The following is a 27,440-nucleotide window of genomic DNA, read 5'->3' as shown; positions in this document are numbered from 1 at the left end:
CAGTGTTGGAAGTCTGTACAGCTGCTGTCTCTTCCATAGCTGTTCTGTAGGTTAACCAAGGACCTTAGTATCCAAGATTGCCAGACAAGTAAACTTAACAGGCATCAAGTTTAAACAGAGTTTAATTCAAAAGAGTGGCATGAAGATATTCACTAAGGGCATGTCTATACAGCAGGGCTAAAGCTGAAATAAACTACGCACTTGAGCTATGCCAATTGCATAGCTTAAGTCAAAATAACTTATTTCGCCTTTTGGTGCGCTCTACACAGCAGAAAGTCCAAATTAGAGCATTCTTCCTCCAACTTCCCTTATTCCTCATAAAATGAGGGTTATAAGAACTGGAGTAAGAAGTCCTCCAGCTAGATATTATTTCAACATTATGTTGAAGTAACTGCTTGCTATATAGACACGGACTATATGTTATTTCCAAAATAACGCTGCTGTGTAGACATAGCCTAGCAGAAATAGTGAACAGCCATATATTCTCTCTATTCCTTCGTTTGCCTATTTTTAACATCTGGTAGGTACACATACTTAAGACGACAAAAATATTTTGAGGTTTGCTATTTTGTAAAGTATTTTGAAACTGTGTGTAGATACCCATACGCTTATCACTGTAAAACATTTGAAACCACTGCATAACGATGCTAAGTAATATTAAAAATATTTATCGAGAAAATCTTCATTATATGCAGGATAACCAGATTTTAATTTACCCTGGAAGAAGGGACTGTGGAGTTGGCGTTGGCCCATTTAGGGCATACATGCTTATGCTGCTGATCCCACTGCTCCCCATACTGCCCGCACTCTGGGCAGATTGAGCGTTGCGGTCCTGGTAATTCAATGGAAGGCTTTGAGGCCTGGCATAGTAGTAAGGGGTTGAATGAGCATCTCGTGGCAATGCTTGAGCAAACAATGTGGCATAGCTTGATACCTTAAAGATAAACACAAAGATCTAATAGTGAGTTACTTTAATCAATCACATCAATAGCTAACGTAATTTTTTCCTCCACCCTTGTGTCTGAACTTTTATTACCTTTCCTAATAGTAAAGGTAAGCTAGGTATGTACTAGAAAAGATTTGCTGGTACGTAACTAGCAACAAAACCTCTTAAACAAAGAGGCAGCTTATACCAGCAAAAGAAAGCATTTGTCAGCATATTTCATTTAATTTGCAAAGCTGGTATATGACATGTCAGAAAAAGCACTTTTTTTATCAGTATAAATGCAACTATACTAGAGCATTTGCTGCTACCAAAGTGTTGCCAAAACACCACACACCCTCAATCAAAATTGCTAACACTGGCAAAAAAAGCATTCAGTATGGATTTGAACTAAATTAAATATATCCAAAATGTTCTAGATAATGACTACACTGCATGTTTAATTATTCTGTTTTATGCTGCAAGAAAATAGCTTTTTAATTTCTCATTGTTAGACTACTAAGATACAAAATACAGTAAAACTCCAATTGTCCAGCATCTAGTGGTCCAGCACTCCCGATAGTCCAGCACCAACTGGAACCCGGAAGTGCTCCAGCCAGCCGGACAATTGGAGCTGCTCCGCGCCGCTTCCCCAAGTCCGCTGCTGCTACCGCCGCTGAAACTGACCAGCTAAGGACTTGGGGAAGCAGCGTGGAGCAGAGCAGCTGGGGGGCTGCCAGGTTGGTCCCGCAGCGCTGCCCCTCACCCCCCTGCTCAGCGCCCAGCAGCACCCCAGCTGTTCTGCCCCAGGGCTTCCGCAAGTCCACCGCTGGTCAGTTTCAGCAGCAGCGGACGTGGGGAAACCCTGGGGCAGAGAAGCTGGGGTGCTCTCGGGTTGGTCCCGCAGCGCAGCCCCTCACCAGCACCCAGTTCGCCCCTCGCCACACCGTTCCCTGCCCGACCCCTCCTTATCTCCCCCGACCCCTCACAGCCTCCCTGCCAGAATACCTCCTGGTACTCAGGCATATCCGATAATCCGGCACCCCCCTGGGTCCCAAAGGTGCCGGATTATCTGAAGTCTGCTGTACATGTAAATTGACTTTCACAATTTAAAAAAATCATCATATTTAAATAAAAAAAAAGTGTTGCTTCCAGCCTTTCCAAGTACTTTGCAGATACTCTCCTTTTTTTAAGATGTTTGTTTTGGTCTACATACTAACATCTCTTAATATTCCCATTTGGGATTTGTATTGAATTTTAAAATATTTATTGAAAAAACAAAGAACCCTTTCCCTACCTTGTTAGGTTGCTTACGTGGGTCTTCGCTAAGGCTGAGCAAGAGGTAGAGTATTGACCATTTGTTTTTCAAGACGCCCTATCAGAAATAGGAATGTATTAGATAATATCCAAGTTTAAAAAAAAAAAAGACATTGCTTAACAATTATTTCTGTAGTTTACTGCATTTTTAGCCCTCCCTCACAACCTAGATCATAAGCAATTAGTTTCTATATTGTAGTTGTAAGCAGCAGGCTAAAACTTCAGCACACTAAAAATACAGAAAAACATAATTTAAATACACTCAGGGAGGACACCTCCAGACATGTTCTCAAGATAGTGACACTGGAGTTTACATGTCAGTACAGGTTGAACCTCCCTGGTCCAGCATCTGAACAGTCCCAGATTAGGGATATTAAGTTTCAAATAATTGACTAATTGAATAGTGAACAGGAAGCCTCTGCCTTTGAAGTATAGAAACAGTCCTAGGGCTCTTGCTGCACTTCAAAGGCGAAAGCACTGGGGCACAGGGCCAGCAGGACAGTCCCCAGCTGGTCCTAGGCTGCATACAGTGTTTCAAAGTGGCAGCATCACGTGGATCCCAGAGTCTGGGCCCAGGCTCCACGCAGCGCTGCCACTTTGAAGTACCCTGTTTCCCTCTCCCCCTTTTACTGCCTCTTTCTGATAGACTCAGCAAGGGACGGGGGAGAGAGGGGGCAGAGCAATTAGTCGACTCAACTACCCGATAAGCACTTAAGTCGACAAGTCGTTCACATTTCCTATCCCAGCTGGGGGAACTTGCCAGACAATGGGAGGTCCCCTGACACAAGACTTTCAGCCCACTGCCCCTCTCTGCTGCTAGTTCCTTCGGTCTGGCCAGGCTGCCTGCTGGCCAGCCCCAGCCCCGGCTCTGCTACCTGCCGGGTTGCATGTGTCTGATCGCGCTGCTTCTGCTGGGCTGCTGCAGCCATGGCCAGGTTTGCCCTCCTGGGCTGCTGCTTTCAGAGCCCCTACCCCACTGCCGGGTGACATGGCCCCAGCTGTGCTGCCTCCATCAGGCTGCTGCAGCCCAGCCCAGCTTCTACCTTCAGGGCTGCTGCGGCTGCAGCCCCAAACATGTTGCTGCTGCTGCCCAGGCAACTGCGGACCTGCTGCTGCTGCTGTCCAGGATATTGTTGCCCCATCGCTGCCTGGGCTAATGTGGCCCCAGCCAGGCTTCCCCTCCTGGGCAGCCATGGTCCCAGCCCTACTGCCAGGCAGCAGGCATCCCAGATAGCACTCCCAGGTTCTCTCATCCAAGAGCAGCCAGGGTCATGAAGGATGAGAGTGTCTCAGTCAAGGGTGGTGAAACCTGTACTATTTTGGGTCAAAGTCTTGTGCACTGAAAGAGGTCAACTAATCAGCAAACCATATTTTAAAATGTACAGTTTTCTGTAAAGGAGTTTTACATACTGCTTCAAGTCCACCATACATCAATTTTTCTTTGATCTAGGCAGCATCTTGAATTAACCCCGGCTTTCTACAATAGAAGTGTGGTGGAATCCTTGAGAAATCTAACAAATAGCTGCCCTTTTTCTGCTGATTCTCCTTCAGAATAAGAGGGCTCTAACCTGTGGTTACTATAATCTCTGCAAAGAGCACAGAGACAAAGGAAACTATCAAACTATTTATAAAGTCAGAGGTACAAAGATTACATAGCAATATTCAACTGTGAACAGTACTAAAACAAAAACCAAAAGAAAGGAATAGTCAAGCTATGTACTCTAAAAATCAAGAGCACACGTCAACTCCCCAACCCCCATTCACTAAACCTGTAACCTGATTAATAGAAGGGAATTAAGAACAAATCATGTGAAATCAACTTGACAGGTATATACTAGCTATTCCCTATGACATCATTACCCTGTAGGCGCTTATTAAATTAAATGCATTGTTAAATAATTTGTTCCAACATCTTCCCAAGTGCAGTAGGTTGCCGATCCCTGGTCTAGAAGATACCATTAGAGATGCTTAGTTTTGCAATTCTCAAACTGTGGGTTTGTGCTTCCAAAGATAACATGTTTGTTGTCTTGAGGACTTTGAGTGTAGCCTTCATTGATTTGAAATCTAGCATAACATTCTCTCACTAGAATGAACTTTTATGTAGAAAACCATGATTAAAATGAGTCTTCCTGACCAGCGATTTACATCATGACTTAAAATCAATTTGATTTAAAATCAAATCCACCCTGACAATGCCCTCCTCTTCTCCAAGTCTGCCCTTAGCTGGCAATGTATACTAGGGATGTTAAGGACTACTCGACAGGATAGAGGCAGTAAGGGAGGAGGGAAGAGAGGAGTACAGGCAGTCCCCGAGTTACGCGGATCCGACTTATGTCGGAACCGCAGTTACGAAAGGGGCTTTTCTCGCCCTGGAGGACTGGAGCGGCGGGATGCCCAGATGCACTGCAGTCCCGCCGCCCCCGTCCTCCGGGGTGAGAAAACCTGCTCCACGTCTCCCTGGTCTGCAGGGAGATGCGGAGCAAAGCCGCGGAGCACACCTGCAGCGGGACAGCCCGGGCGCGGTGGCTGAATCAGGACGCCTGGGGCAGAGCAGCTGGGGGGCAGCTGGGGCGCTGCTGGGTTGCTCCAGTAGCTCCGAGGAGCCACGCTACTGGAGCAACCCAGCAGCACCCCAGCTGCTCTGTCCCAGGCGTGCCCAAGTCAGCCACTGCTGAAACTGACCAGGGGCTGACTACAGGAAGCCTGAGGCAGAGTTGCTCTGGCCCGGGCTTACTGGAATCAGCCGCTGATCAGTTTCAGCAGCAGCTGACTTGGGGATGCCTGGGTTTCTTAAGTTGAATCCATATGCAAGTCAGAACTGGCGTCCAGATTCAGCCGCTGTTGAAACTGATCAGTTTCAGCAGCAGCTGACGCCAGTTCCGACTTACATACAGATTCAACTTAAGAACAAACCTACAGTCCCTATCTTGTACGTAACCCGGGGACTGCCTATACTTCAAAGGGGCAGTGCCACATGGAGCCCAGGATCAGCTGTATAGTTCTGTCCCTTTGAAAAGCCACCACAATGTTTAAAAGCAGCAGCACCTCAATGAGCCTGCAATCAGCTGGGGACTCCCAAGCTGACTCTGGACTCCATGTGGGCGCTTCCACTTTGAAATGCTTCACTGAGTCCCAGAGGGGGCTCTTGTGCATTTCAAAAAGGAAGCGCAGCATAGAGCCTGGGGCCAGCATGGGAAGTGCTAGCTGCTTAGCCTTGTGGGCAGAGCCGGAGAGGTGCTGATTGGCTCACACAAGCCATGTTTGGGTCTGTCGGTGTGGCCAGGCAACCCTGTCTCCGCCCCACATGGAGGGACGGACTCCAGTATGAGGACATCAGCCCTGTGCGCACCTGTCCTTTTTTGCCTCTTGTGTCCAGCCTGACTCACCCAGTTCCCAGCTCACTGCAGGTTGAAGCACTCTGGCTTGGAAACTTTTCTTTTTACAATAAAATCACTCCAAGAATCACTCCACAACCTGAAGCTTCAAGCTAAATACCCAAAACAGTGGTATACAATTTTCTTTTTAATAAGAAGCATTAAAAATGGCAGCAAAGAAGAAACACTTGTTGCATAAACACAGGGTTTTCAACCCTGTTTGGGAGATACAATTCACATTTGCAGAGATAAATGGAAAACCAGTGTGTCATCTTTGTCAAAAGACTATCGCTGTACTAAAGAAAAACTTGCAACAGCACCATGAATCTTGTTACCCTGAGTTCAAAGACTTGTAGCCACCTGACCGCAATTAAAGAAAAACTAAGATACTTACTGGAAGGTTTCTGTACTCAACAAGATGTTCCATTTGCAAGTTAAAGACAACAATGCCATTACAGAGGCCTCCTTCAAACTGGCTTGGCACACAGCTAAATCAAGACGACCTTTTACTGAAAGAGAACTGATGAAGCAGTGCTTCTTGGGCTGCAGCAAATCACTTTTTGCAGAATTTTTTTTTTAAATGATAGTTAAATATTAAAACTGCAAGTGTCTGATTCAACTGTAGTAAGATGAATTGTGAAAGCATTTCAGGTGATCTGTTTTCTAAATTGCTAAAAGACATTGCAAGCACTGAGTACTTCAGACTGGGAATGGACGAATCTACTGATCGTTCAGACCTCTCAGCTCCTAATCTGGATGTTTTTTCAATTGCAAAAAGTATGTCAAAGAAATGCTTACTCTTCTATCTTTAATGGGTCAAACTAGGAGAGAGGACATTTATTCTGTGCTGATGGCATTTTTGAAGGACCAGGAAAATGCATTGATTTGAAGAAGCACCTTACATCACTAACAACTGATGGAGCTCCCTCCATTATTGGAAAAGAGAAGGGGCTAATTTCTTTGCTGAAGAAAAATACAGTTTCCAGATTTCTTCTCATACCATTGCATTCTGACCCAAGAACAGTTATGCAGCAAACTGAAGAGAGGATTTCTTAAGAACACAATGGATAGTGTCACAAAAATAGTCAACTTCATTGTTGCAAATGCCTTGAAATATCGACAATTTCAAGCTTTAGTTGAGGAGTACAAAACACAGTATAGTGACTTAGCAATGATTGCATAAGTTAGATGACCGAGTCGAGGCAAAGTGTTAGATCGGTTTATGCATCTACTGCCTGCTGTACGAGTGTTTTTGGAGGCAAAGGATCTCCAGGATTTACTGTCATGTTTAGACGAAGAGACATTCCTGCTAAATGTCTTTTCTCATAGATATGACATGCCACTTAAACACACTCAATTTTAAACTTCAAGGCAAAGAAAAAAAACTGCCTTCTTTGATGTGCGACATTAACTCATTTTGCCATCTTCAACTTGTAAGTGACATAGCTGAGTGAACATGCATTTTTTTTTTATGGAGTTCATCTCAGAAGTGAAAACTGAATTTTCTTCTTGTTTTCTAGCTGTCAAATCCCTGAAGACAGTTCTTGAATTTGCTGAAAATCCATTTCCAGTTAAGGTAAGGGCAGTCTCACCTTCAGTAGTGAGATTTGGCATGGAGAGGACCACATTTGAAGAAGAGATGATAGAACTACAAAACAACAGCATTCTAAAAGATAGCCATAAGGAACAGGACAAACATTTTGGATGACCAATGTACAGGAAGACATGTACCCTGCATTACTGAATGTGCCAAAAAAGTGCTAACTTGCTTTGGGTCTACATATGTCTGTGATAGTTCATTTTCCTCCATAGGAATCGAGTCAAAACTGCGTACCTCTCTTACTGACAGACATCTGACCAACTGTCTCTGTGTGCAGACACAATCTTCACATTGATTGTACTTATACTCCAGTAAAATATACTATACTATATCTGGGAATATTTTGAAGAATTCGTTCCCTGGATAGAGAGGGGGAAATGTGCCAATTAGAGGAAAATGTGCAGGACCTAGTTGCAAGAATGAAACTTCACAAGGAAAACTGTTTATTGGGAGAATATGATGTGGATGAACACGTGGCTATGTCTGAAGAACAATGTGGGTACAATCAACTGGTTAGTAACTTAAATAATTCAATTTGCAATGCATTATTCTTCAAGACTCTCTCTATGCCTTTTAGAATAAGTATGATTTGACAAGTAAATTCCCAAGCTATTTGCTTTGCCAAGTGTTGCTTAAAAAAAGTTTATCATAACTAATTAAGTAAGCCCTAAGGATTAGCTAACTAAGTTTAAAATCTATCATCCAAGCACAACGTACAGAAAGTTGCAGTAAGCAAAATCTAGAGTTGCCTGCTGCCACTGTTATTTTCTTATATTACATAACACATGCCCCTCATTTTGGAACATCATGGCCACAGACCATAATCATGACACAGTAAGTCTATTCCCTATATTATTTCAGCATAATTCAGCTTTCCCAAGGGAACCCCATTTTTTACTTATTTTCTCAAAAACTAGAAGCGTCAGAGTTCAATGGGGCTTACTCTAAAATTAAGTGCATCCCAAGCGCTGTCAGTCTTCACTTTTTCAGTAACTTGGAATCAGATCTACATTAGGGATGTTAAAATGTGTTTAATTTTGTAAACGTGTAATCGCTTTACTGTTTTTTTAAACCGGCTCCCACTGCCACCCCACACTGCTGTCTCCGATACAGAGGCATCCACACAAGGCAGAAAAGGGCTCCCCGGAAGTGGGGCAGGAAGCTCACTGGCTGCCACCCTCACCCCCAGGGAGTATTTCAGTAACCACATATCCACTAAAGATTGCTGCAGCTACACAATTACTAAAATCCCTATTCCAGATCCCATTTAAGCATAGGAGACTTAGAGGATCTGCAACAACTTCACAGTCATCTATTGGTATTTTTAGCAGTAGTGCTGCAACTAAACATATTCCAGACAACAAAGTATTAGTAGCAAGAAAAAGATTTCAATCATCCAGTAAAATCATCTCCATGGATGGGTTTGTAGTAAGTACCACCAAAAACCAACAAGACACCACAGATTGGGGGTGAGCAATAATTTTTACGGGGGGCGGCGAGGGCACTGCACAATTTTGGAAAATAATTGAGGGATGCACTCATCCATGATCTTAATGTAGGGTCTGAGATGGAAGCTGGATGCAGAAGGAAGCTTGGGGTAAGAGACTGGGGTGCAAGAGGGCCTGTTCGGTCTGTGAGGGAGTTCCGGTGAAGGAGGCAGTTGTGACCTGGGGCACCGGATTGGGGTGCAGGGATTTGTGTTGTAACCTAGAACAGGGGACTGAGGTGTAGGAGGGGATGCAGGGATTTGGGTTATGACTTACGGCAGGAGGGGACTGTGATGTGGGGCAGAGGACTGGGGTGCCAGATCTGGGAGGGGGTATGGGCTCAGAGGGTTCAGGTTATGTGGGTTTTGGGGGGGGGGAGAGGGGCTGGTGTGCCAGAGACAGGCTATGGCTGGGAGACTTATGTGGTGGGCTGCTGACTGGGAGTCAAACAGATTTCTCAGGAAGGCTCCCTGCTTGTAGCATCCCTGCACAGGCTGCAAGGCCCATGCGCATCTGTGAATAAGAGCCTGAGGAGTGGTGTTTCGTGTGCTGTCTGTTCTTCAAACAGGCCGCTCCTATTGGCCAGAAATCGGCCAATGGGATTTTGCTGCAGGCGGGGACAGTGCCTGAAGCTTCTTCCCCCTCTCCCTGGCTCACAGCTGAGATACAAACAGCCACATTTATGAGCAGCATGTGGGGACTGGGCCAATCAGGGAGTCTGCCTGAAGCTCCTTGCTGTGTCCATGGGCCAGATCCGCTGGCCTGTGTGCCCTATTTCGCCCACCTCTGCCATAGATAAAGACTGCTCAGCTCATCAGTGCCACAAATTCTCCTTTTTGCATTGATAACAATAAATACCTTCACTGATATGGTTGAGTCCTTATGACCAGGCTACAGACCAGCTGGTAAAGCAGACATTGGTGGAAGATTACTAGTAGGGATGTAAAATCCCATTTAATTAGATGGGGGCAGCCAAGGGGGCCACTGCAGCCTGGAGCAGCTCACTGCCCATGAGGGGCAGTGAGCTGCTTCAGCCCTCATCAGTTAACCAGAACCATTAAGCTTCACCCTTTAAGGATAAGGCTTACCATTTAATCGTTTAAGCATTCACATCCCTAGCTGTGAGATACACTGGAACAGTATGCAAAAATACTGGAGGGGGAAATGTGCCAGTTTAAGCCTTACACAATGATACAGTAAAACGGGCCTGTGATGACTGAAGATGGGATTGCACATCTTTCAGAAAAAATATGTACACTAGGAAATGCCCACAAAACACAACTTTCAAAAGAAGTGGCAGCAAAAGCCGTAATAAGCTGTAAACAAAAATTCAACTCTCACATGCAATTTTGGTTGGCGATGCTACAAACATGGCAAAGATGAGAAGATACTTAGAAAACGAAACAGAAGGATGCTCCTTAACAATATATGGCTGCAGTGCCCATTTAATCAGTCTTTTAGCCAAAGATTTAAGTAAGTCTTCCCCAGGAATAAAAAGATGTTGAAGTCACAAAATACTTTTGTAACAACCATTTTGCTTCAGCTTCACTGAAGAGAGCAGGAGGAGCCAAACTAATTCTCTCTCAATGTTCAATAGAGTTCTGTGGTTGACGGTTTTGAACGATTTGTTAAGAATTAGCCTAGTCTCATAAAAAATAATTTTGAAATAGCAGTTCGGCTGTGTAAACGCGAGCTAAGTTATTTTGAAATAACTTTGCTGTGTAGACATACTCTGAGAATATTTTCATCATTGGGCATAATTCATACACATCTAAGAAATCGGCTGGGAAAAAGCAGGAAAACTCATATTTCTGTTTCAGTCTATGAACTAAAATGACAGTAGGAGTGGGAAGAGGAGAGCTAATTGTAGAAGTTTTAAAGACACCATTTGTTTAATGTTCTGAGGATCTGTCAGAGTTAATAAAATTTTAAAATTAAAAAAAAGTTAAGGATCGCCATCAGCCAATAACTCAGGAGACTGCTGCTATTGCAAATATGTTATGAAACATTTAATGTTTAGTTTAATTAAATGTAAATGTTAGTGTTTGTGTGTGTGTGTGAAATTTCGTTCTTACATTTCTAATGTACTGTTGCTGCATCTGCAGCTCGACACAAGTAATGAGTAAAACGTACTGTTTCCTAAATTAATAAAAATCAAGTTATCAAAAAATTACTAAGTATAGACTCGTAGATGTTGTAAAATGCAGCACTGAGTAGTAATATTAACATATTTTAGTGATCCGATTTGCACTATTGTTTAAGAAAATGTGAAGTACCACCATTAGGAAACTTGATTTAAAATCAATTATTCTTTCTTGGTGATTTAAATCAATCCACCCCACTATTTAACGCAATTTATGTTTCCCCTTTTAGATATGAGATAGTCTCTGAAACATATTAACATTCCTCTTACAGTGGCTGTCAATCTGCGGTCCACGGACCTCTAGGGGAAGGGGTCCACTAAAGGGGACTATGAAAGTGGGCTGTGCCCACGAAAGCTCCTTGTACCATCTATGTGTTTTGTTAGTCTATAAAGTACTACCAGACCATTTGTTGTTTTTTAAGTTTATCCTGTACAGACTAACTCGGCTACCCCATGAAGCTTATGAAAATAAAATTTCTGATCACAGAACAGGCATTCCATTTTTCCGATCAACCAAAAAATGTCAGTACCTACACATCAAAGACGAGAAGTGTTGGCATTACCACAGAAGCCCACAGTTTAGCACCCTTTCTCGTGCTGAATTAAATGCCATGCCAAGCATGTGCAACCATTACAGTTGAAATCTGGTCAGTTTTCAGTCTAAGACTTCTATGGTAGGCACTGTCAGACTATAGGTTGAATTTCCATAAGGGTCTGTGTGAAGGGTCATCTGCCCTATGCTGGCCCTACCAAGGGTTAAATCCAGTCCTACGAGATAGTGAGGCTGTGGAACAAGCCACTGTAGCATATAGAAGCTAAATTAGGGCTCTTCTGTATAAATAGGGGCTCGTGGAGAGGAGGAGAGCACACTCTTGATCCAGCTGTAGAGCAAGAGGAACTTGGCTGCCAGGGAAGCTACAGAGGCTTCCTGAGACACAGTGCTGGGGAAGGACAGCCAGAGCTGGGGAGCTCTGGCCAGGCAAACTGTCAGGCTGAGGTCTTGATCTCTAGGCCTGAGGGTACTAAGGCTGCAGTGAAACAGGTCTACACCCCTTGCCCATGATGAGCTGCCATTTCAGACTACAGATGGTCCCTGAGGCTAGGTAGATATAGGGGATCCAGGACTCCCTGGTGGGGGAGGACCCCAGAGTGCATGAGCACTGCCAAAGAGCAGTACCGTGAGGGAAGGATACCACACGCCAGGAGGAACCAGGGGCCTCCAGTAACTCAGAAGACAGATAGAGGGTGAGATACCAGTCAATAGGGGACAAGCCAAGGCTGAAGAGATTAATTTTCATTGAGACCAGCAGGAAGCGTTGCAGTGGTGAGTCAACCTTGTTACAGTCTGCACCTAGATTCAAAATGCTTTAGGTGTCCACAAATGAAAAAAGGTTGAAAAACTCTATTCAGTTATACTGGAAATTTTAATCTTGCATATTAATTTTTGCCATTTAAAAATCTCTATATTTCTCCAGGCCACACTATATAAAACTGATGACCTAAGATACTATCTTACTGCCTACCTCAGTTTCATTAACTGAGATTTTCAAACATGATAAATGCTAGAGTTTGAGAATTTAGGACACATTTAAAGTATTGATTTCTTTCCATCTAATTTAAAGGTATATCCCTTCTTCCGATACACAGATGCTACAGATTACCTTCTATTATCAGAAAAGACTGATATACACTGCTCTTTGATAAGTACTTGTGTGTTAGCAGAACTCTTGAAGTCAGCAAAACCCTTAACCTTCAATATGAAAACCTCAGATCACTTAAAAACCCAAAATAAGAGGACTGCTTATCTTCTAATCAATATATTGATACACTTCAGGACACATTATCCTAAAAATAAGTGGCATTGAAATAATCCTTCAATTTTACACATAAAAAAGTAAACACTTCTATTTTTGCAAAGCTACTTCCTTCCCATAAAATGTCCTTTATGCATTTATAGGCAAACCTATACTGCTGATATTTTCCAGTTTTATTTTAATCCAAGCTAGTTTCTTACATTTTGAACTACAGGCAATTTAACAGAAAGTCCAAAAGAAACACATTGTAAAAAAGAAATTATCGGTAAAGCCACACTTTCAAGTTAATATTCTTTGCACAATGTAGATTTAGATAATCCATGGCATTGCAAAGATGGCATCCTCAGCAATGTTCCTTGTAAGTGCAAGGGATGTAAAGCTGCTCCGGCATGGCTAGGTCTTCTGCGGCTCCTCCAGCACGGCCAGGCCTGCAACAGCATGCCACAAACAGGGGTCTGCTTTAGCAGCCCCTACCCATGGCATGATGGGCCAGTTAACTATTTAAACATAGTTAACTGGTTAGCATTTTAAGCAAGATTTTATATCCCTACTGAGTGCTCGGATCGTCGCTCCGAAAAGATGCAGGTACTGCTTTTGGCTGTGGGCACTTGGCCAATCAGGTTGGCATGTGTTTCTATTGGTGTTGCACACCTGCACGTGTCTTGGTACACAAAATTTATTCTGCATGAGGATGGAAAAATTAGAGGGAACATTGATTTTCAGTTTCCTTTAATACTGGAAAGTGCATTTCAAACAGCACATTACTATACCTGCGAATGGAGTTTTCTGTAAAGTTCTGAAAACAAAGCAGCATCCGCTTCTCTTCTTTGTCGCACAACTGTTAAAAGGAAAAAGGTTCTTAGGGTATGAAACTTAAGTCAACAATGGCAACATTATCTTTTATTAAAACATTAGTGCAATTCATGGGTTGGGAGGAAAGCAAGAGGATAAAGAACACAGTTTATTTTCCACACGCATACACTGATTAGCCTCCGAGGCTATATCAGGATACCGGAAGTACCCCAAAATAGCAATTTTGTGTCTTTAAATGCACCTTTAAATACACCATCATTTTGAAATATATTTCAAAATAACGGGCACGCTATCCCTGTAACCCTCATTCCACATGGGCTGAGGGACTTGCCGGAATAGCGCTTTATTTTGAAATTTGGAGCTGTGTATAGACAGTGCCAAATTTCAAAATAAGCTATTTCAAGGTAAGGGTGCTATGTAGATGCACCCCAAGAGTACATCGACAGAGTAATCAAACATCTGCAGTTGGTCTGGGTCAGCTGACTCAGGCTCCAGATGTGGGCTGTAAAATTACTGTGTAGAGCACAGAACTCAGGCTGGAGCCCAGGCTTTGCCAGGACCTTTCTTCCTTGAAGAGGACCCAGACCCTGGACTCCTGCCTTTGCCCAAATGTCTCCACAGTAATTATTTGGATCTAAAGCCTATACCTGAGTCAGCTGATCCTATTCAGCAATGCCCATGCCACTGAAAACCACAGGCTGTGAAGGTCCCAAGACAGTCTGTTTTTTCCTGCAAAGTGGCATTTAGCAAAGATCCTCCATTCACTTCACAATCACTATACAGGTATGAAATGATTATTACTTTGAGTCTGAATAAGTTAGGACCATTGACAGATCAAATTGTATTCCATTGCCTATTTGAGGTGTCATAGCTCTTTCTGGTGATCTGCAACATTCTGTTGATATAGGTAATGACTTGTCTATACAGGGACAGTGAGGAAAAGGCCAAATCAATTGTATGAGGAAAAAAAAAACACAAGTTAAAATCCCTGAATAAAGTGGTCTTGGCATACACGGACTTTACATGTTGAGTTGAGTCACCTTATCTTTCCTGAATGTGAAGCCATGTCTATATGGGGACACTTATTAAATTAGACTTTTGCTCTCATGACTTTTATGCCTTCACTTCAAAGCGTCTAGATTTTTATTTCTATTGTCTAACTATGGGAGTCAAAAGCTCACAAACTATGTAGGGAACTGCTTAAGCTAGCCAGTAGGCAGTACTAGGAAGAAGATAATGGTTGTCCCTTTAACTTACATAGCACATCTGGTAGAACACCCACAAGAGTTCAAATCCCCATGCTGCCTAGTGTCCTTATGTGAAACAGGGACTTGATCCCAGGTCTTTTAAGTCACAGGTCAATACCCAGACCTGGAGTCTAGTAGAGTAACCTGTGGCAAAACTCCCTCTCCTTATGATGCTTTTTATTTTTCACTTTTTAAATAAATAATAATTTGAACAGGAACTAGAATTTGAGTCTCCCCCATCCCACATGAGTTCCCTGACAAACGGGTTACAGTCGCTTATTCTCGGTTTGCTCCAATCAATATTTCAATTTTATACATAGTGGAACAGCTTTAACCGGAGAGTTGGACAGACCCACTCCCTGGCAGAATGCCCAGTACTCCACTGACTAGGGTGCTCATCTGGAATGAGAGAGACCTGGGTTCAAGTCCCTATTCTACACCTGGCAGAAGGACATTTGGAGCCACCATCGCTACATCCTGGGTGAGTGTTGTTACCTCTGGGTTATTGGGTACAGGAGGAGGAAGGGGAGCACTACATTGCTACCATGGTGTTTGTGGAGTTTGCTTCAGTTGGCAGCCTCTGAACATGCCCAACTGGAAGCAGGATGGTGTGGGAAGACCTAGTTTGAGCAAGTGATCAGGATTTAAGTACAAGTTAAGCACTAAGCAGTTGAATGAGGCAAATTAACTATTGGTGTCTGTTCAAGCTCTGAGAGGGAGAGGGAGCAGGAGGAACAGAGGATTCATGGTGGATGAATCAGTGGATTCATGGTGCTCAGAAAGTGCTGAGAGGGAGAAGGAGTAGGAAGTGCAGGGCTCCAGTGCCCCAGTATGCGAGAGGCATGTGGGAGAGGAGAGTAGACAGGTGCAGGCTGCAGGTGGAACCCCATTCCCCTGTGGGCTGCAGGTTGCCGAACACTAGTCATAAAGCCCACTGCGATGAAGGAGGGCCACACATGTGGCTCACTCACTATTCTAGATTTTTTTTAAACCTTATCAAATGCTCTACAAGCCAGAATTAAAAGCTGCCGATAAGGACATTTTCACAACTGAAGGACTTGGATGCAGGAAGTGAATTAAGTGAGAGTTAATAAGAAGGGTATAACCCACCATTCCTTTTCATAAGGTCTCGCTCAACCTACAGAAATAGGGAAGGAGGAGGGGGAGAAATGGAAAGAATAATTTTATGAATTCCTAATGTCAAAAAATTGCTGCATAATGAAGTGTGTGTGCTGCGTTATGTAATGATGATCAAACACCTAGAAAACCTTCAGTATTGAAGGTCTATGCTGAAGAATATTTGTGCTTTGTAAATTTGAGTTGGAGAATTCTGAAATTCTTCTTTGGAGAAGGAAAAGAACATCTAAGGTAGAGTTCATATTAAGAGCAGTTCTAAACAACAATGCATGTTAATCCTAATCCAGTTTAAACAGGTTTACACTTCACACTGCTGACATCTATCAAATAGGAGGCTTACATGAAGTTAAAATATTCCCTCACACAACTTGCTCATGCTTTTTAATAAGAATTCGAGAATCTGCAGACGGCAAGAATGCTTTTTTTGCAGAGGTTATGACATGGCATTCCATATGCTTTATTAAAATATGCTGATATGAATGACCTAACTGAAATAACCTTTCCAATGATATCTTGTATAAAGTGTATGATTTACTGAATATTATTATCCCATTTGTATGCATCTATTTCTGTCTCTGTAACTAGGAAAAAGGCCTCGGTGGAGTCTACCACCAGACCTTCATTTACAACAATGGAAAAAGGTCTGACAGTGCTCACGGCCCACCAGCAAGGGAGATAATGGACTCTGTGGGTATGTCTACACAGCAAAGTTATTGCGGAATACCAGAGGTATCCCGAAATAGTTACCCCCGCCTCTTCTGAACATGTCTGCTATTTCGAAATATAGGAGATGCGCTATTTTGCCATCCCTGTAAATGTCATTGTACGAGGAGTAAGGGATAGCTCGAAATAGCGCTGAATTTCGAAATTTGACGCTGTGTAGATAGCACAAAATGATGAAATAAGCTATTTTGTAATAGCCTCGAAATAAGCTACACAATTTGCGTAGCACAAATTGCGTATCTTATTTCGAGTTTCAGGTGCTGTGTAGATGCACCCTAAAAGAGCCTAGTTTATGTAATTTCTAACTGAGGGGGGTGAGGGGTAAACAATAGGCTCTGATCTCAGCATCTGTATTTCTGCAGCTGAGGGTAGCCCTTCCTGTGATCTTTGCTGGAGGAGGATTTAATGCCAGGTTCAGCAAAACAGAGCTTAAGGGGACCCAGGCTGGCAGAACTGGCTGACTCAGTGGCATCTCAGCACCTCTGACATCTCAGGGATCCCGAACTGTCACAGGCAAGTATGCTTTTATTTTTGCAGAAGGACATACCGCACTCATACGACACTTGGTGCTCTTATATCAAAGCAGCAGAAAGTACACCAGAACTGAAAATATCTAATTTTGTAGTAAGCAACCACTATTACTTTGTATTTGACAAGTGTGGCTAATTAACTCACTTTAGCATTTCCTGACTTTAAAAGCAGAACACTAAAGAGACCAACTTAGGGTTTATGGTGAGCAATTTTCACTCTTAGTGCTTATAGAGCTTGCTTCTTATATTTTGAGTGGTATTTTAAAAGCACACTCAGAATACTGTTACAATTTTCACCTATACAGAACATATTGATTCATTTTAAAATTATTCAGATCTAAATTATTGAAGATGAAAAGAAGCCAGACATACGTTCTTTCTTTATTTTCTCCGCAACAAGAAATTCATCTCTTTCAACAGTAGGAGCAAAGTTGCTTCCAATAACTCTCACTGCATATTGAAACTGCTGGGCTACATCAGCTGAAAGAGAGAAGGGAAAATTAGTTAAGTCAATTTTTAAAATGAAGAAAAAATAAGTGCTTCCATGGTAATAAGTGATTAAGTCAAATAAAATGCAAAAAACATCGACGTTTCAGATAAGAGATAAAATATGGTAGATCAAATCTTTCCCCTAATACTACCTTGCATTTATGCTTTGTCCTTATAGATTCTTGTGCTTTTCAAGTGACTGTTTCTGCATAAATCTAAACCTGGAAGTAAGCTATACAGGCAGTCCCCAAGTTACGCGGATCCGACTTATGTCGGATCCGCAGTTACGAACGGGGTTTTTCTCGCCCCGGAGAACGGGAGCGGCAGGACGCCCAGATGCGCTGCGGTCCCGCTGCCCGCGTCCTCCGGGGCGAGAAAAGCTGCTCCGCGTCTCCCTGGTCTGCTGGGGGCCGGGGGGGGGAGGGGGAACCCCCCCCAGCAGACCAGGGAGACACAGAGCAAAGCCGTGGAGGACCCGGGCAGCGGGACCATGGTGCGTCTCGGTCCGCCGCCCGCGTCTCCCTGGTCTGCTGCGGGGGGAGGCGCGCAGATAGTGCGCTCCTTCCCCTCCCCCCCAACAGACCATGCTTTTCTCCGGACGCCTGTGGTAGGGCAGCTGGGGCGCTGCCGGTTGGTCCCGCAGCTGCTCTGGGCGCTACTCGACCAACCCGGCAGCACCCCAGTTGCTCTGCCCCAGGTGTCCTGATTCAGCCGCTGCTGGTCAGTTTCAGCAGCGGCTGAATCAGGACGCCTGTGGTAGAGCAGCTGCTGGGTTGATCCAGTAGCACCGAGGAGCGGCGTTACTGGAGCAACCCAGCAGCATCCCAGCTGCTCTGCCCCAGGCGTCCCCAAGTCAGCCGCTGCTGAAACTGACCAGCGCTGACTACAGGAAGCCCGAGGCAGAGTTGTTCTGCCCCAGGCTTCCTGGAATCAGCCGCTGATCAGTTTCAACAGGCTGAATCTGGACACCAGTTCCGACTTACATACAGATTCAACTTAAGAACAAACCTACAGTCCCTATTTTGTACGTAACCCAGGGACTGCCTGTAGTTTAAAAATGCTTTTGTAACCATATTTCTCAGCATCTTGCTTTATGCAGGAAATATCATCTACAAACATGAACAGTTCAATCAGTAATACTACTTCAGTATGGGCCAACATTCACACAAGGACAAAAAAGTATGTTTTATCTTTTTGTCCCTCCCTGGTTTAAGTCAAGAACAGATTTCAAGGTCATGAATCAAAGTGAAGATTTACTGAAGTCAAATTACAGAATCCCGTGGTAATACAGCGTACTGAACTGTAGGACCGTATATCTGCTTTAACGCTCAGCACATTTATTCATTAGTTTTGACAAACCAATTAAACCGACTGTGATACAGGGCACTCCCTCAGGGGACAGAGTAACTCATTTATATAAAATAGCAAAACTGCATATGAAGCATGACACGTAAGGAAGGTATCAGAAGAAAGGTTACTAAAGACTGAAAGTCACTGTTTAATCTAAACATGTATATCTTTAGTGCAGATGAAGTTATGAGATTGTCTTGTACGACTGTTAAATTTACAGCATATTTAGTGACAGCCAGTTATTAGTTCCCCTGACACAACAGCAAGGAAAGTGACACCTGCACTGGTGCTGGTTAAACAACCACCAACAGCCAGCGTCCAGCAAGTGAACTACAATTCAGTGACTCGCTTTCAAGAGGCCATACCAGGGGAATTGCTCAAAATTGCCTGGGGACTCAGCAAGACCCAGCAAACAGCCTGGATTTGTGTTCTCCAAACACATTGATTAAGGGCATAAAGCAGAACAGGAGGAGAGGGGCCCATGCTTCACCATCCTCCTGCCCCCACATATGCTGCAAACAACGAAGACATTGAGAAGAAGACTCCAACAGAGAAGCCTAGTCCAGATTTAAGAGACAAACCTGAATATTAATGACTGCCATATCCAATGCAGTGAAAAAAACCTGCTTAATCTAGATGTTGCCCAGTCTAATAGGCACTGAGATCTTAGACCTGTGGTGTCCAAACTGTTTTGACACTATAATGGCTACTGCTATAGCAAACTAGCCACGCTTAACCAGCCAAATAGCCACAGGTAGCTAGTGGCAAATGTGTTGGACGCTACGGGTAGACTGTGTGCTTATGTTTTATTTCTTTTGGTAACTACTCTGACTTTTTTGCCCATCACTTACATTCACTTAAACGTGTTTTACTGTTTATCTTTTACAAGTGAGTTTGCCTGACGTGTCTTGTAAAATTGCTCAGGTTTTACAAAGGCTGGTGTATATGCACTTTATACTGTTAGGGTATGTCTAGACTACATCTGTCTTTCGAAAGAGGGATGTAAATTAGGCAGATAGAAATTGCAAATGAAGCTGGGATTTGAATTTCCTGTGCTTCATTTGCATAATGGCAGCTGTGCATTCTTTCAAAAAAAGAGCTTTCAAAAGTAAAACCGCTATCTAGATTCGGTTCTTAAAAAAAAAAAAAAAAAAAAACACACCACACCCTTTTTCGAAAGAACCTGTAAAACCTCATTTTTTCAGGCATTATGGTTCTTTTGAAAAAGTCTAGACATAGCCTTGAAGTGGTGAACCAATTAATAAATCTGTGCTGCTTGTCTTGAGCAATGGAAGATAGCATAATCCTTAGGTACAAGGCTGAGAGATGAGCAGAATTTGGTTGGTGCCTTGCTGTGTATGATTCTTGCATGAATGCTCCCGGACCCATTCAATCTACTGGGTGTGAGACTACACACATATTATGCTGACTGCTAACATTTTCAAGAGAGGGTTGCTGCCTCTCACTAGCAAACCATTGTGAGAAAACTGAGGCTAAGAGTTAAGGGGGCAAAGCAGTCCTACGATCCCACAGGGATCCAGTCAGATTTCTAATACTGTTATGTACAAAGGCCAACTACTTGATCCCAGTAACTTGCTACCAAAACAAAGATGCCTCCAGTTCATTTTAAAACTTACAAAAGCCAACTGCAGTCAATTTCATTATGATCACATTAAACTCATCATAAACTTATTTCATAATGGAGGCACATTAAGTATCTTAGTATGATTAATCATATTACCAATAAGGGCAAGGTATAGAAAAGCCACTGAAGACAGACTGATCTCTCATCTCCAATTTGCAAGAGAAATCAAAACAATTAATAATAACCACCATCTGAGTGCTAGATGTTAAACTAACACTAACAAAGGAAGAATCAAATTAATCCTCAATTTTTCCAGGTATGAGAAGCAAGTCAGACTTGGGTACCATCTAAGTCATTAGAGAGCAATAGTTTTTAAAACGGGGCCACCCCAGAAGGGGTGGGGCATTGGGCAGAAGTGGCAGGGCCAGGAGACTTCTTGTGCTTTCCCCACTACTTTGATTGGCCTGGGGTGGGTTGAGAGAGCAAGAGAAGTCTTTCCCCCTCCCTCCCTCACCCCGCCAACTAGAGAGAAAAAACAGCTCTTTTTAAACAGCTGGAGGTTTCCTCTAGGCACCTAGCAGGAGGAGACCTTGTGTACTCTCTCTGACTCCAGGCCAATCTCCTTGCCCCTGCAAGACCATATGGAAGCTAGAGAGACATGCTGGCTGTTTTACAACAGCTGGCATGTTTCTCTAGCCGTCGCGCACTACTGAGGGGGTGAGGAGATTTCGCGCGTTCCCTGACCCCCAGGCCCTGACTGGCCTGGGGGTGGGGGAGTGGCAGGGCCAGATCCACTGTTGTGGTGGGCCATATCCAGTCCATGGAGGGCCCATTGCCCACCCCAATCTAAGTTGTAAAAAGCACACACACACACACACACACCCAAAATTCTGCAGGTGCTAGGATTCAGCTTAAAACAAATCTCCCCACTTCCTGCCCTACCACTTCTCCTCAAATACCATTTATCCAGCCACTCTCAGCCACTCTCCAAGGGTCTTTGCAGGAAGCTCAAATAAGAGGGCTGTAGAATTTGAGCAAGTCTTCGAAAACAATACCTAGCAGATTTGGGGTCCCAGATGGAAAAGTCTGACAAACTACATCGAACTACACTACCATCATATCATTTGAACTTTCATGTGAGTGTAACCAGTCAGACACGACCGCCGTCCCTCCTCTTCACTGGTGTCTAGCTGACCAGATATCCTCCTCTGCTTTTCCCTTCTTCCCTGACTTTGGCTTTCCTACTTATAATCTGTGAAGCTTTTTTAGCATGCCTTTGGTATGCTATCTGTAGTACAATGCAATTTCTGGTACCCAAAGTCGTGAGGTCCCATTTTGCTTAGAAACCAAATTGCTCATTAATACGCATGTAACCTGTGGAATGTGCGTGAGGTGTAAATGAGAAATACTCAACCAAAAAAGCAGTTTACGATCTTTTAAGGCAGTCAAAGACTCTGCAAGCAGATAAATTAACTGAGAAGTGTCCAGAAAAGTCTCTCCTTCCCCTTCCCCCAGACAAAATGTAACATCACAGCAGAAACCTGGGACCAGCCCAAAGGGATCTCCCAAGGAACATCATGGTTGAGTCTCCGGGAAGCTGATGCCTGGCCAGCACTCCAGCCACCAGCAAAATCAAAAGTAATCTACACTGCACTTGTAGCCTGCCTCCAAACTGGCAGCATGAATGTGATGTGTGAATATCACTTTATTCTTAAGAATCTGTACCACTAAGCAACCGCAAAAGCAATACTGTTCCAGACCACCCTATGTCCGGGTTTGTTCCTCAGAAGGTCTGAGGAAGTGCAACGGTAAGTATTCCAATATTGCTAGTTGTTAGGACAGCTTTGACTCTGTATATGTTACGAGTTACATAAAGAGTCTGCTTTTGCAGACCTATTTGTAAGTTACAGAAATATCTTTTAAAAAAACCAGACATTTTAAAAACTGTTGAGGGTGTTAATTGCTTGGTAAACTCACATTTTTATAAATTCAAGCACTTAAAAGTATGTACATTAGGGATGTTAAATATTGGTTAATTGAACAGTCAATTAACTTCATGAATTTTTATCCATTAGTCGACTATTCTATAGTCCCTGGGGACAAGGCTGGCAGCCAGTATGCTCCATCCCCACACCCAAGGGGCCCCCTGCCACTCCGTGCTGCTGCCTCTATATAAGAGGCAGTAGCATGGGGTGCCAGGCGGGAGCTGGTTTAAAAACCATGCACAGTATGGAGTGGCAACAACCCCTGTCTAGGGGAAGGGGCTAGGCTGAGCTCCCAAACTCCACACGAGCCAGAACTGAGCCAGGCTGCAACCCCGCGTGGCTCCTAATACACTTTAAATGCAGAGCCGCAGCAGGGATAGGTCCCAGACCTGCTAAAAAATTTACTGGCAAAGGGGGAGAGGAGGTAATTCATATAGTCTATAGAATTAACCTTTAAGTTTTTGCTTATCGGTTAATCAACTACACTATTACATCCCTAATGTATGTGGCCAATGCAAGATGTGATGTACATCACATTTTTACTACTATAAATTAGGGGTGTCAACGTGTAGTCGACTACATGATTCACTGTTAGGCCTTGGCTTATCGGTTACTCTTGATAAAACACACCCCTCCTTGCTGCTTCAGTATCAGAGGCACCAAGGAGGGAGGGAAGCAGGAACTAGTGCCCCGAGGAGCTGGCTTTAAGCAGGCTCCCCATAAGCACCAGGTCCTCCTGCTCCTCTCCCCTCCACTGCTGCCTCTGATAGAGAGGCAGCATGGATGGTGAAGTGGGCAGGCCGGAGCCAATACACACAAGAAGCTGGCTTTCAAGCAGGCTCCCTGAGTGTATCGGCTCCTGTGGACCCACCTGCCCCCCTTGCTACGGAGGGGGGAGAGAAGGCAGAAGCCAGTGCAGGGGGAACCTATCAGAGGCAGGAGCACAGGGGAGAGAAGCAGGGGAGGCTGCCGTGAAGTAAGGATGTTAAGAAGTGGGTAATTGACTAATCGTGTAGTTAAGGGGTCCCACTGCAGCTCTGCAGTTTAAATGTAGGAGCCAGGTGCGCAGGCCAGACACCATGGACAGGGGCTGCTTCACAGACAGCAACCTGCTCTGGCCCCCCCAAAATCTCCTACCTGCTTCCTGTGATAGCAGGAGCCGATTCCCCCAGCACTGTCTTTCTCCCACTTGTTGCCTTTGCTATAGAGGCAGCAAGGGGAGGGGGGAAGAATGCAAGTAGTTGACTCGACTACTCTCTTGCATCCCTATTTGAGCAAAGAATTTTGGAGTGTGGGAGAAGCTCCGGACTAAGGGTGTGGGATTGTGGCCCAGGAAGGGTTTCATGGTGCAAGCTCTGGGAAGGAGTTTGGGTGCAGGGGGACTCTCAGTCTGGAGCAGGAGGAGGTTCTGTGCTGGGACAGAGGTTCAGGAAGCAGGCTCTAGCTAGGCACTGTTTAACTGAGACAGCTTCCGCATGGTGGAGCAGTGGAGTTAAGGCAGGCTTACTCCTGCCCTGGCCTTGCACCACTCCTGAAAGCAGCTGGCTTGTACAGCAATGGCTGTACCATGGCGCCATGTGCTGCCCAGGGAGGTAAGAGACTAATCAACTAGTCAACTATTCTATAAACAAAAGCCAATGTAAAAGTCTACCAATATTTCTAGTTCTGTGGTGCAATATGATTTTGCTATAGAGATAATGGGACAAGGCTGACAGGGAAGCAAAAGTTTTCAAACAGTTTTTCTGAAGACTTCAAAGCCTTACTTATAACCTTATTTATAAATCTCACTTGTAAATGTCTGTTAAATTTAAAAAAAAAAAAAAGTGAGAAATCCAACCCTAAAAAGGATATTTTGGGTTACCCTGACTTAGAAAGGCCACCTGTAGCCAAAATGATAATTCAATCTCCTTATCCATTCAGTCCTTGCCCTCTGCTAAAACTGAACTAATAATCTTTTAATCCCTCTTTTAATAAGTCAAGAGATTAATTTGAAATTTAAGATTTGTTGGATTTGCAGTCATATAATAGCTCCGGATCAAAATATTTACCCTTTTTCCACTAACATTTCAAAATCCTTGGTTTTCAAGAAATATGCTTGCTGTCGGAGCACTTCTGGTGTCAAACTCTTGACTTCAGGTACAGAACAAGCAAAAGAGCACACAGAAGTGAGAAGAAAGAAAGATATATTTGACAGTAAGATGTCCGATAGCAACACACACAGAGAGAAAGATGATTATAGAAGCAAATATACTGTTAAGCTGTTCCCACCCTAAAAGAAAACAATTTTTTTTTACTGAGACATTAGATGAACTTAAAATATATATGCATACACACATTTCAGTGCCTAAAAATACAATTACAATTGTGAGGCAACACTGCCGTCTTGATCTGCCTAAAAGACGGCTAGCATGAAACTGTTTATGGAAGAGGGATTTAATTTTCACTGTGCCAACATGAGCTCATTATGCAAAGAAAAGAAACAAGCAGAAGTCTGTCAAAATTCTAAAAGTTATTTTTAGAAACAAAGCCAAATAATGCCATTAATCGTAAGCAACACTATTTACCAAATAGATAAAAGGTAAAAACAGTATAGAGGAAGGAAAACAAAACCAAAACAACAACAAAAAAATCAGTAATTCAAGATCTATAAATTCTTAATTTGAATTTCCTAAAGTAGATTCTTATGTTCCATCTGCAAACGCAGATTTCTGAGGCTTACTAGAGAATTCCCTTTATGGATGCATCCATTCCGCCCCTCTCCCTCCACAGTGTGATCTATCAGAACTGCATCATGTCACTTTGTGTTACATTTCAAAGCCTAAAAGGAGCTTTAAACAAAGCATGTGTGAAAAGTGTAGAAAAACTAAAAAGGGAAGGAGGGAAAACCCTTGATGGGAGAATACAAGGAAAAATAGTAAGAAATGGTATAATTTAAAATGAAGACAAAAATACAGGAATTTAATTATACTGGCTAGATAATTTTAATTTTTAGATTAAGTCTGATATACCAGAGGGCAGACTTCTGAAACAGTCCTTTTATTAGGGCATGTCTATAGATTCCAGGAAGGGTTAATCTATCGTGTTTAGTACAGATGTGATAAATCAATTGCCAAGTGGCGATGAGTCCTGTGGCACCTTATAGACTAACTGAAGTGTAGGAGCATAAGCTTTCGTGGGAAAAGACCCACTTCGTCAGATACATGTAGTGGAAATTTCCAGAGGCAGGTATAAATATGCAGGCCAGGATCAGGCTGGAGATGACGAGGTGGATCCAATCAAGGAGGATGAGGCCCACTTCTAGTAGCTGATCTGGAGGTGTGAATTCCAAGAGAGCAGAAGCTGCTTTTGTAGTTAGCGAGCCATTCACAGTCTTTGTTTAAAATCCTGAGTTGATTGTGTCAAACTTGAAGATGAACTGTAGCTCAGCAGTTTCTCTTTGAAGTCTGGTCCTGAAGTTTTTTTGCTGCAGGATGGCTACCTTTAGGTCTGCAATTGTGTGTCCAGGAAGATTGAAGTGTTCCCCTACAGGTTTTTGTATGTTGCCATTCCTAATATCAGATTTGTGTCCATTGATTCTTTTACGTAGGGACTGTCCAGTTTGGCCGATGTATATAGCAGTGGGGCATTGTTGGCACATGATGGCATATATTACGTTAGTAGATGTGCAGGAGAACGTACCAGTGACAGTATGGCTGATCTGGTTAGGTCCTGTGATGGTGTTGCTGGTGTATATATGTGGGCAGAGTTGACACCGAGGTTTGTTGCAAGGATTGGTTCCTGAGTTCGAGTTATTATGGTGCGGTGTGTAGTTGCTGGTGAGACTATGCTTCAGGTTGGCGGGTTGTCTGTGGGCAAGGACCAGCCTACCTTCCAAGGCCTGTGAAAGCGAGGGATCATTGTCCAGGATGGGTTGTAGATCACTAATGATGCACTGGAGAGGTTTTAGCTGGGGACTGTAGGTGATGGCCAGTGGTGTTCTGTTGGTTTCTTTCTTGGGCTTGTCCCGTAGCAGGAGGCATCTGGGTACACGTCTGGCTCTGTCAATCTGTCTCACTTCCTTGTGTGGGTATCATAGTTTACAGAATGTTTGTTGAAGATCTTGTAGGTGTAGGTCTCTGTCTGAGGGTTTGGAGCATATGCGGTTATACCTCAGTGCTTGGCTGTAAACAATGGATCATGTGGTGTGTCCGGGATGGATGTTTAATCCAGAGTTGACTGTAGCACCTCCAGATCAGCTGCTAGAAGTGGGCCTCATCCTCCTTGATTGGATCCACCTCGTCATCTCCAGCCTGATCCTGGCCTGCATATTTATACCTGCCTCTTTAGCATGGTATAAATTCTAAAGACCAACACCAATTCTGAAGTACTTCAATCCGTTTGTTTTTTCCATATAGAGAGATTGTATAAAGCTATAGAGTTGCACAAGTAAATATCTTCTATTTACAAAGAGAGTGACCGTTAAGTTCATTTGTTGCCTCTGTGAACTGAGCCCACGTTTCCAGCTCCACAGTCATTCATGTTTCACGAAGTAAGATTTTGTTTTAAGAGTTTTCCCAACCTTTCCCAATGCCTAAAACATTTTCTTGGCTGAGAGCTTTTCTTCAAAGTGGAACAAAAATGATTGTGAATTTCTATATTGTATTTGATCCTTTAAATAAGTTATTCATATTGTAATGTAGTAAACAAGCTGAAGAAGGCTCCTCTGAGCTCATCAGCAATTAGAATAAACATACCTGGAGGACCCTTTCCCCAGAGTGAATTTCTTGCCAGATCAACTAACCACTCATATGTTTTCTTACCTTTAATACACAGAGATAACTTGTAACTCAGCTGCAAGATAAAATCTTTCACTCAATATTTCTAAGTTCTCTGAAACCCCTGGATGTAAGATGCTACAAAATCTAATATAGTGAAGGGATATAAA

At 43.4% G+C, this 27,440-nt stretch overlaps 1 protein-coding gene across 2 annotated transcripts in view; it reads right to left on the bottom strand.

Moving 5' to 3' along the window:
- Positions 1-27,440, bottom strand: part of TUBGCP3 (tubulin gamma complex component 3) — a 130,801-nt gene that overhangs the window by 92,101 nt on the left and 11,260 nt on the right. Inside the window, exons 2-5 of one of the 2 annotated variants that reach the window (XM_075918510.2) lie at positions 17,480-17,587; positions 13,428-13,495; positions 2,220-2,297; positions 717-934 (exon numbers count right to left, since the gene is read on the bottom strand). In XM_075918510.2, the coding sequence (XP_075774625.1) occupies positions 717-934; positions 2,220-2,297; positions 13,428-13,495; positions 17,480-17,587 (472 nt within the window). Of the gene's footprint in view, positions 1-716; positions 935-2,219; positions 2,298-13,427; positions 13,496-17,479; positions 17,591-27,440 lie in introns of those variants that run through there. The other variant, XM_075918547.2, reaches the window with a different exon arrangement.

The sequence above is a fragment of the Pelodiscus sinensis genome, chromosome 1 (assembly GCF_052426305.1).
Source record: "Pelodiscus sinensis isolate ZL-2025 chromosome 1, ASM5242630v1, whole genome shotgun sequence".
Lineage (NCBI taxonomy): Eukaryota > Metazoa > Chordata > Testudines > Trionychidae > Pelodiscus > Pelodiscus sinensis.
The sequence above is the reverse complement of the archived record's forward strand: the minus strand, read 5'-3'. Positions and strand labels throughout refer to the sequence as shown.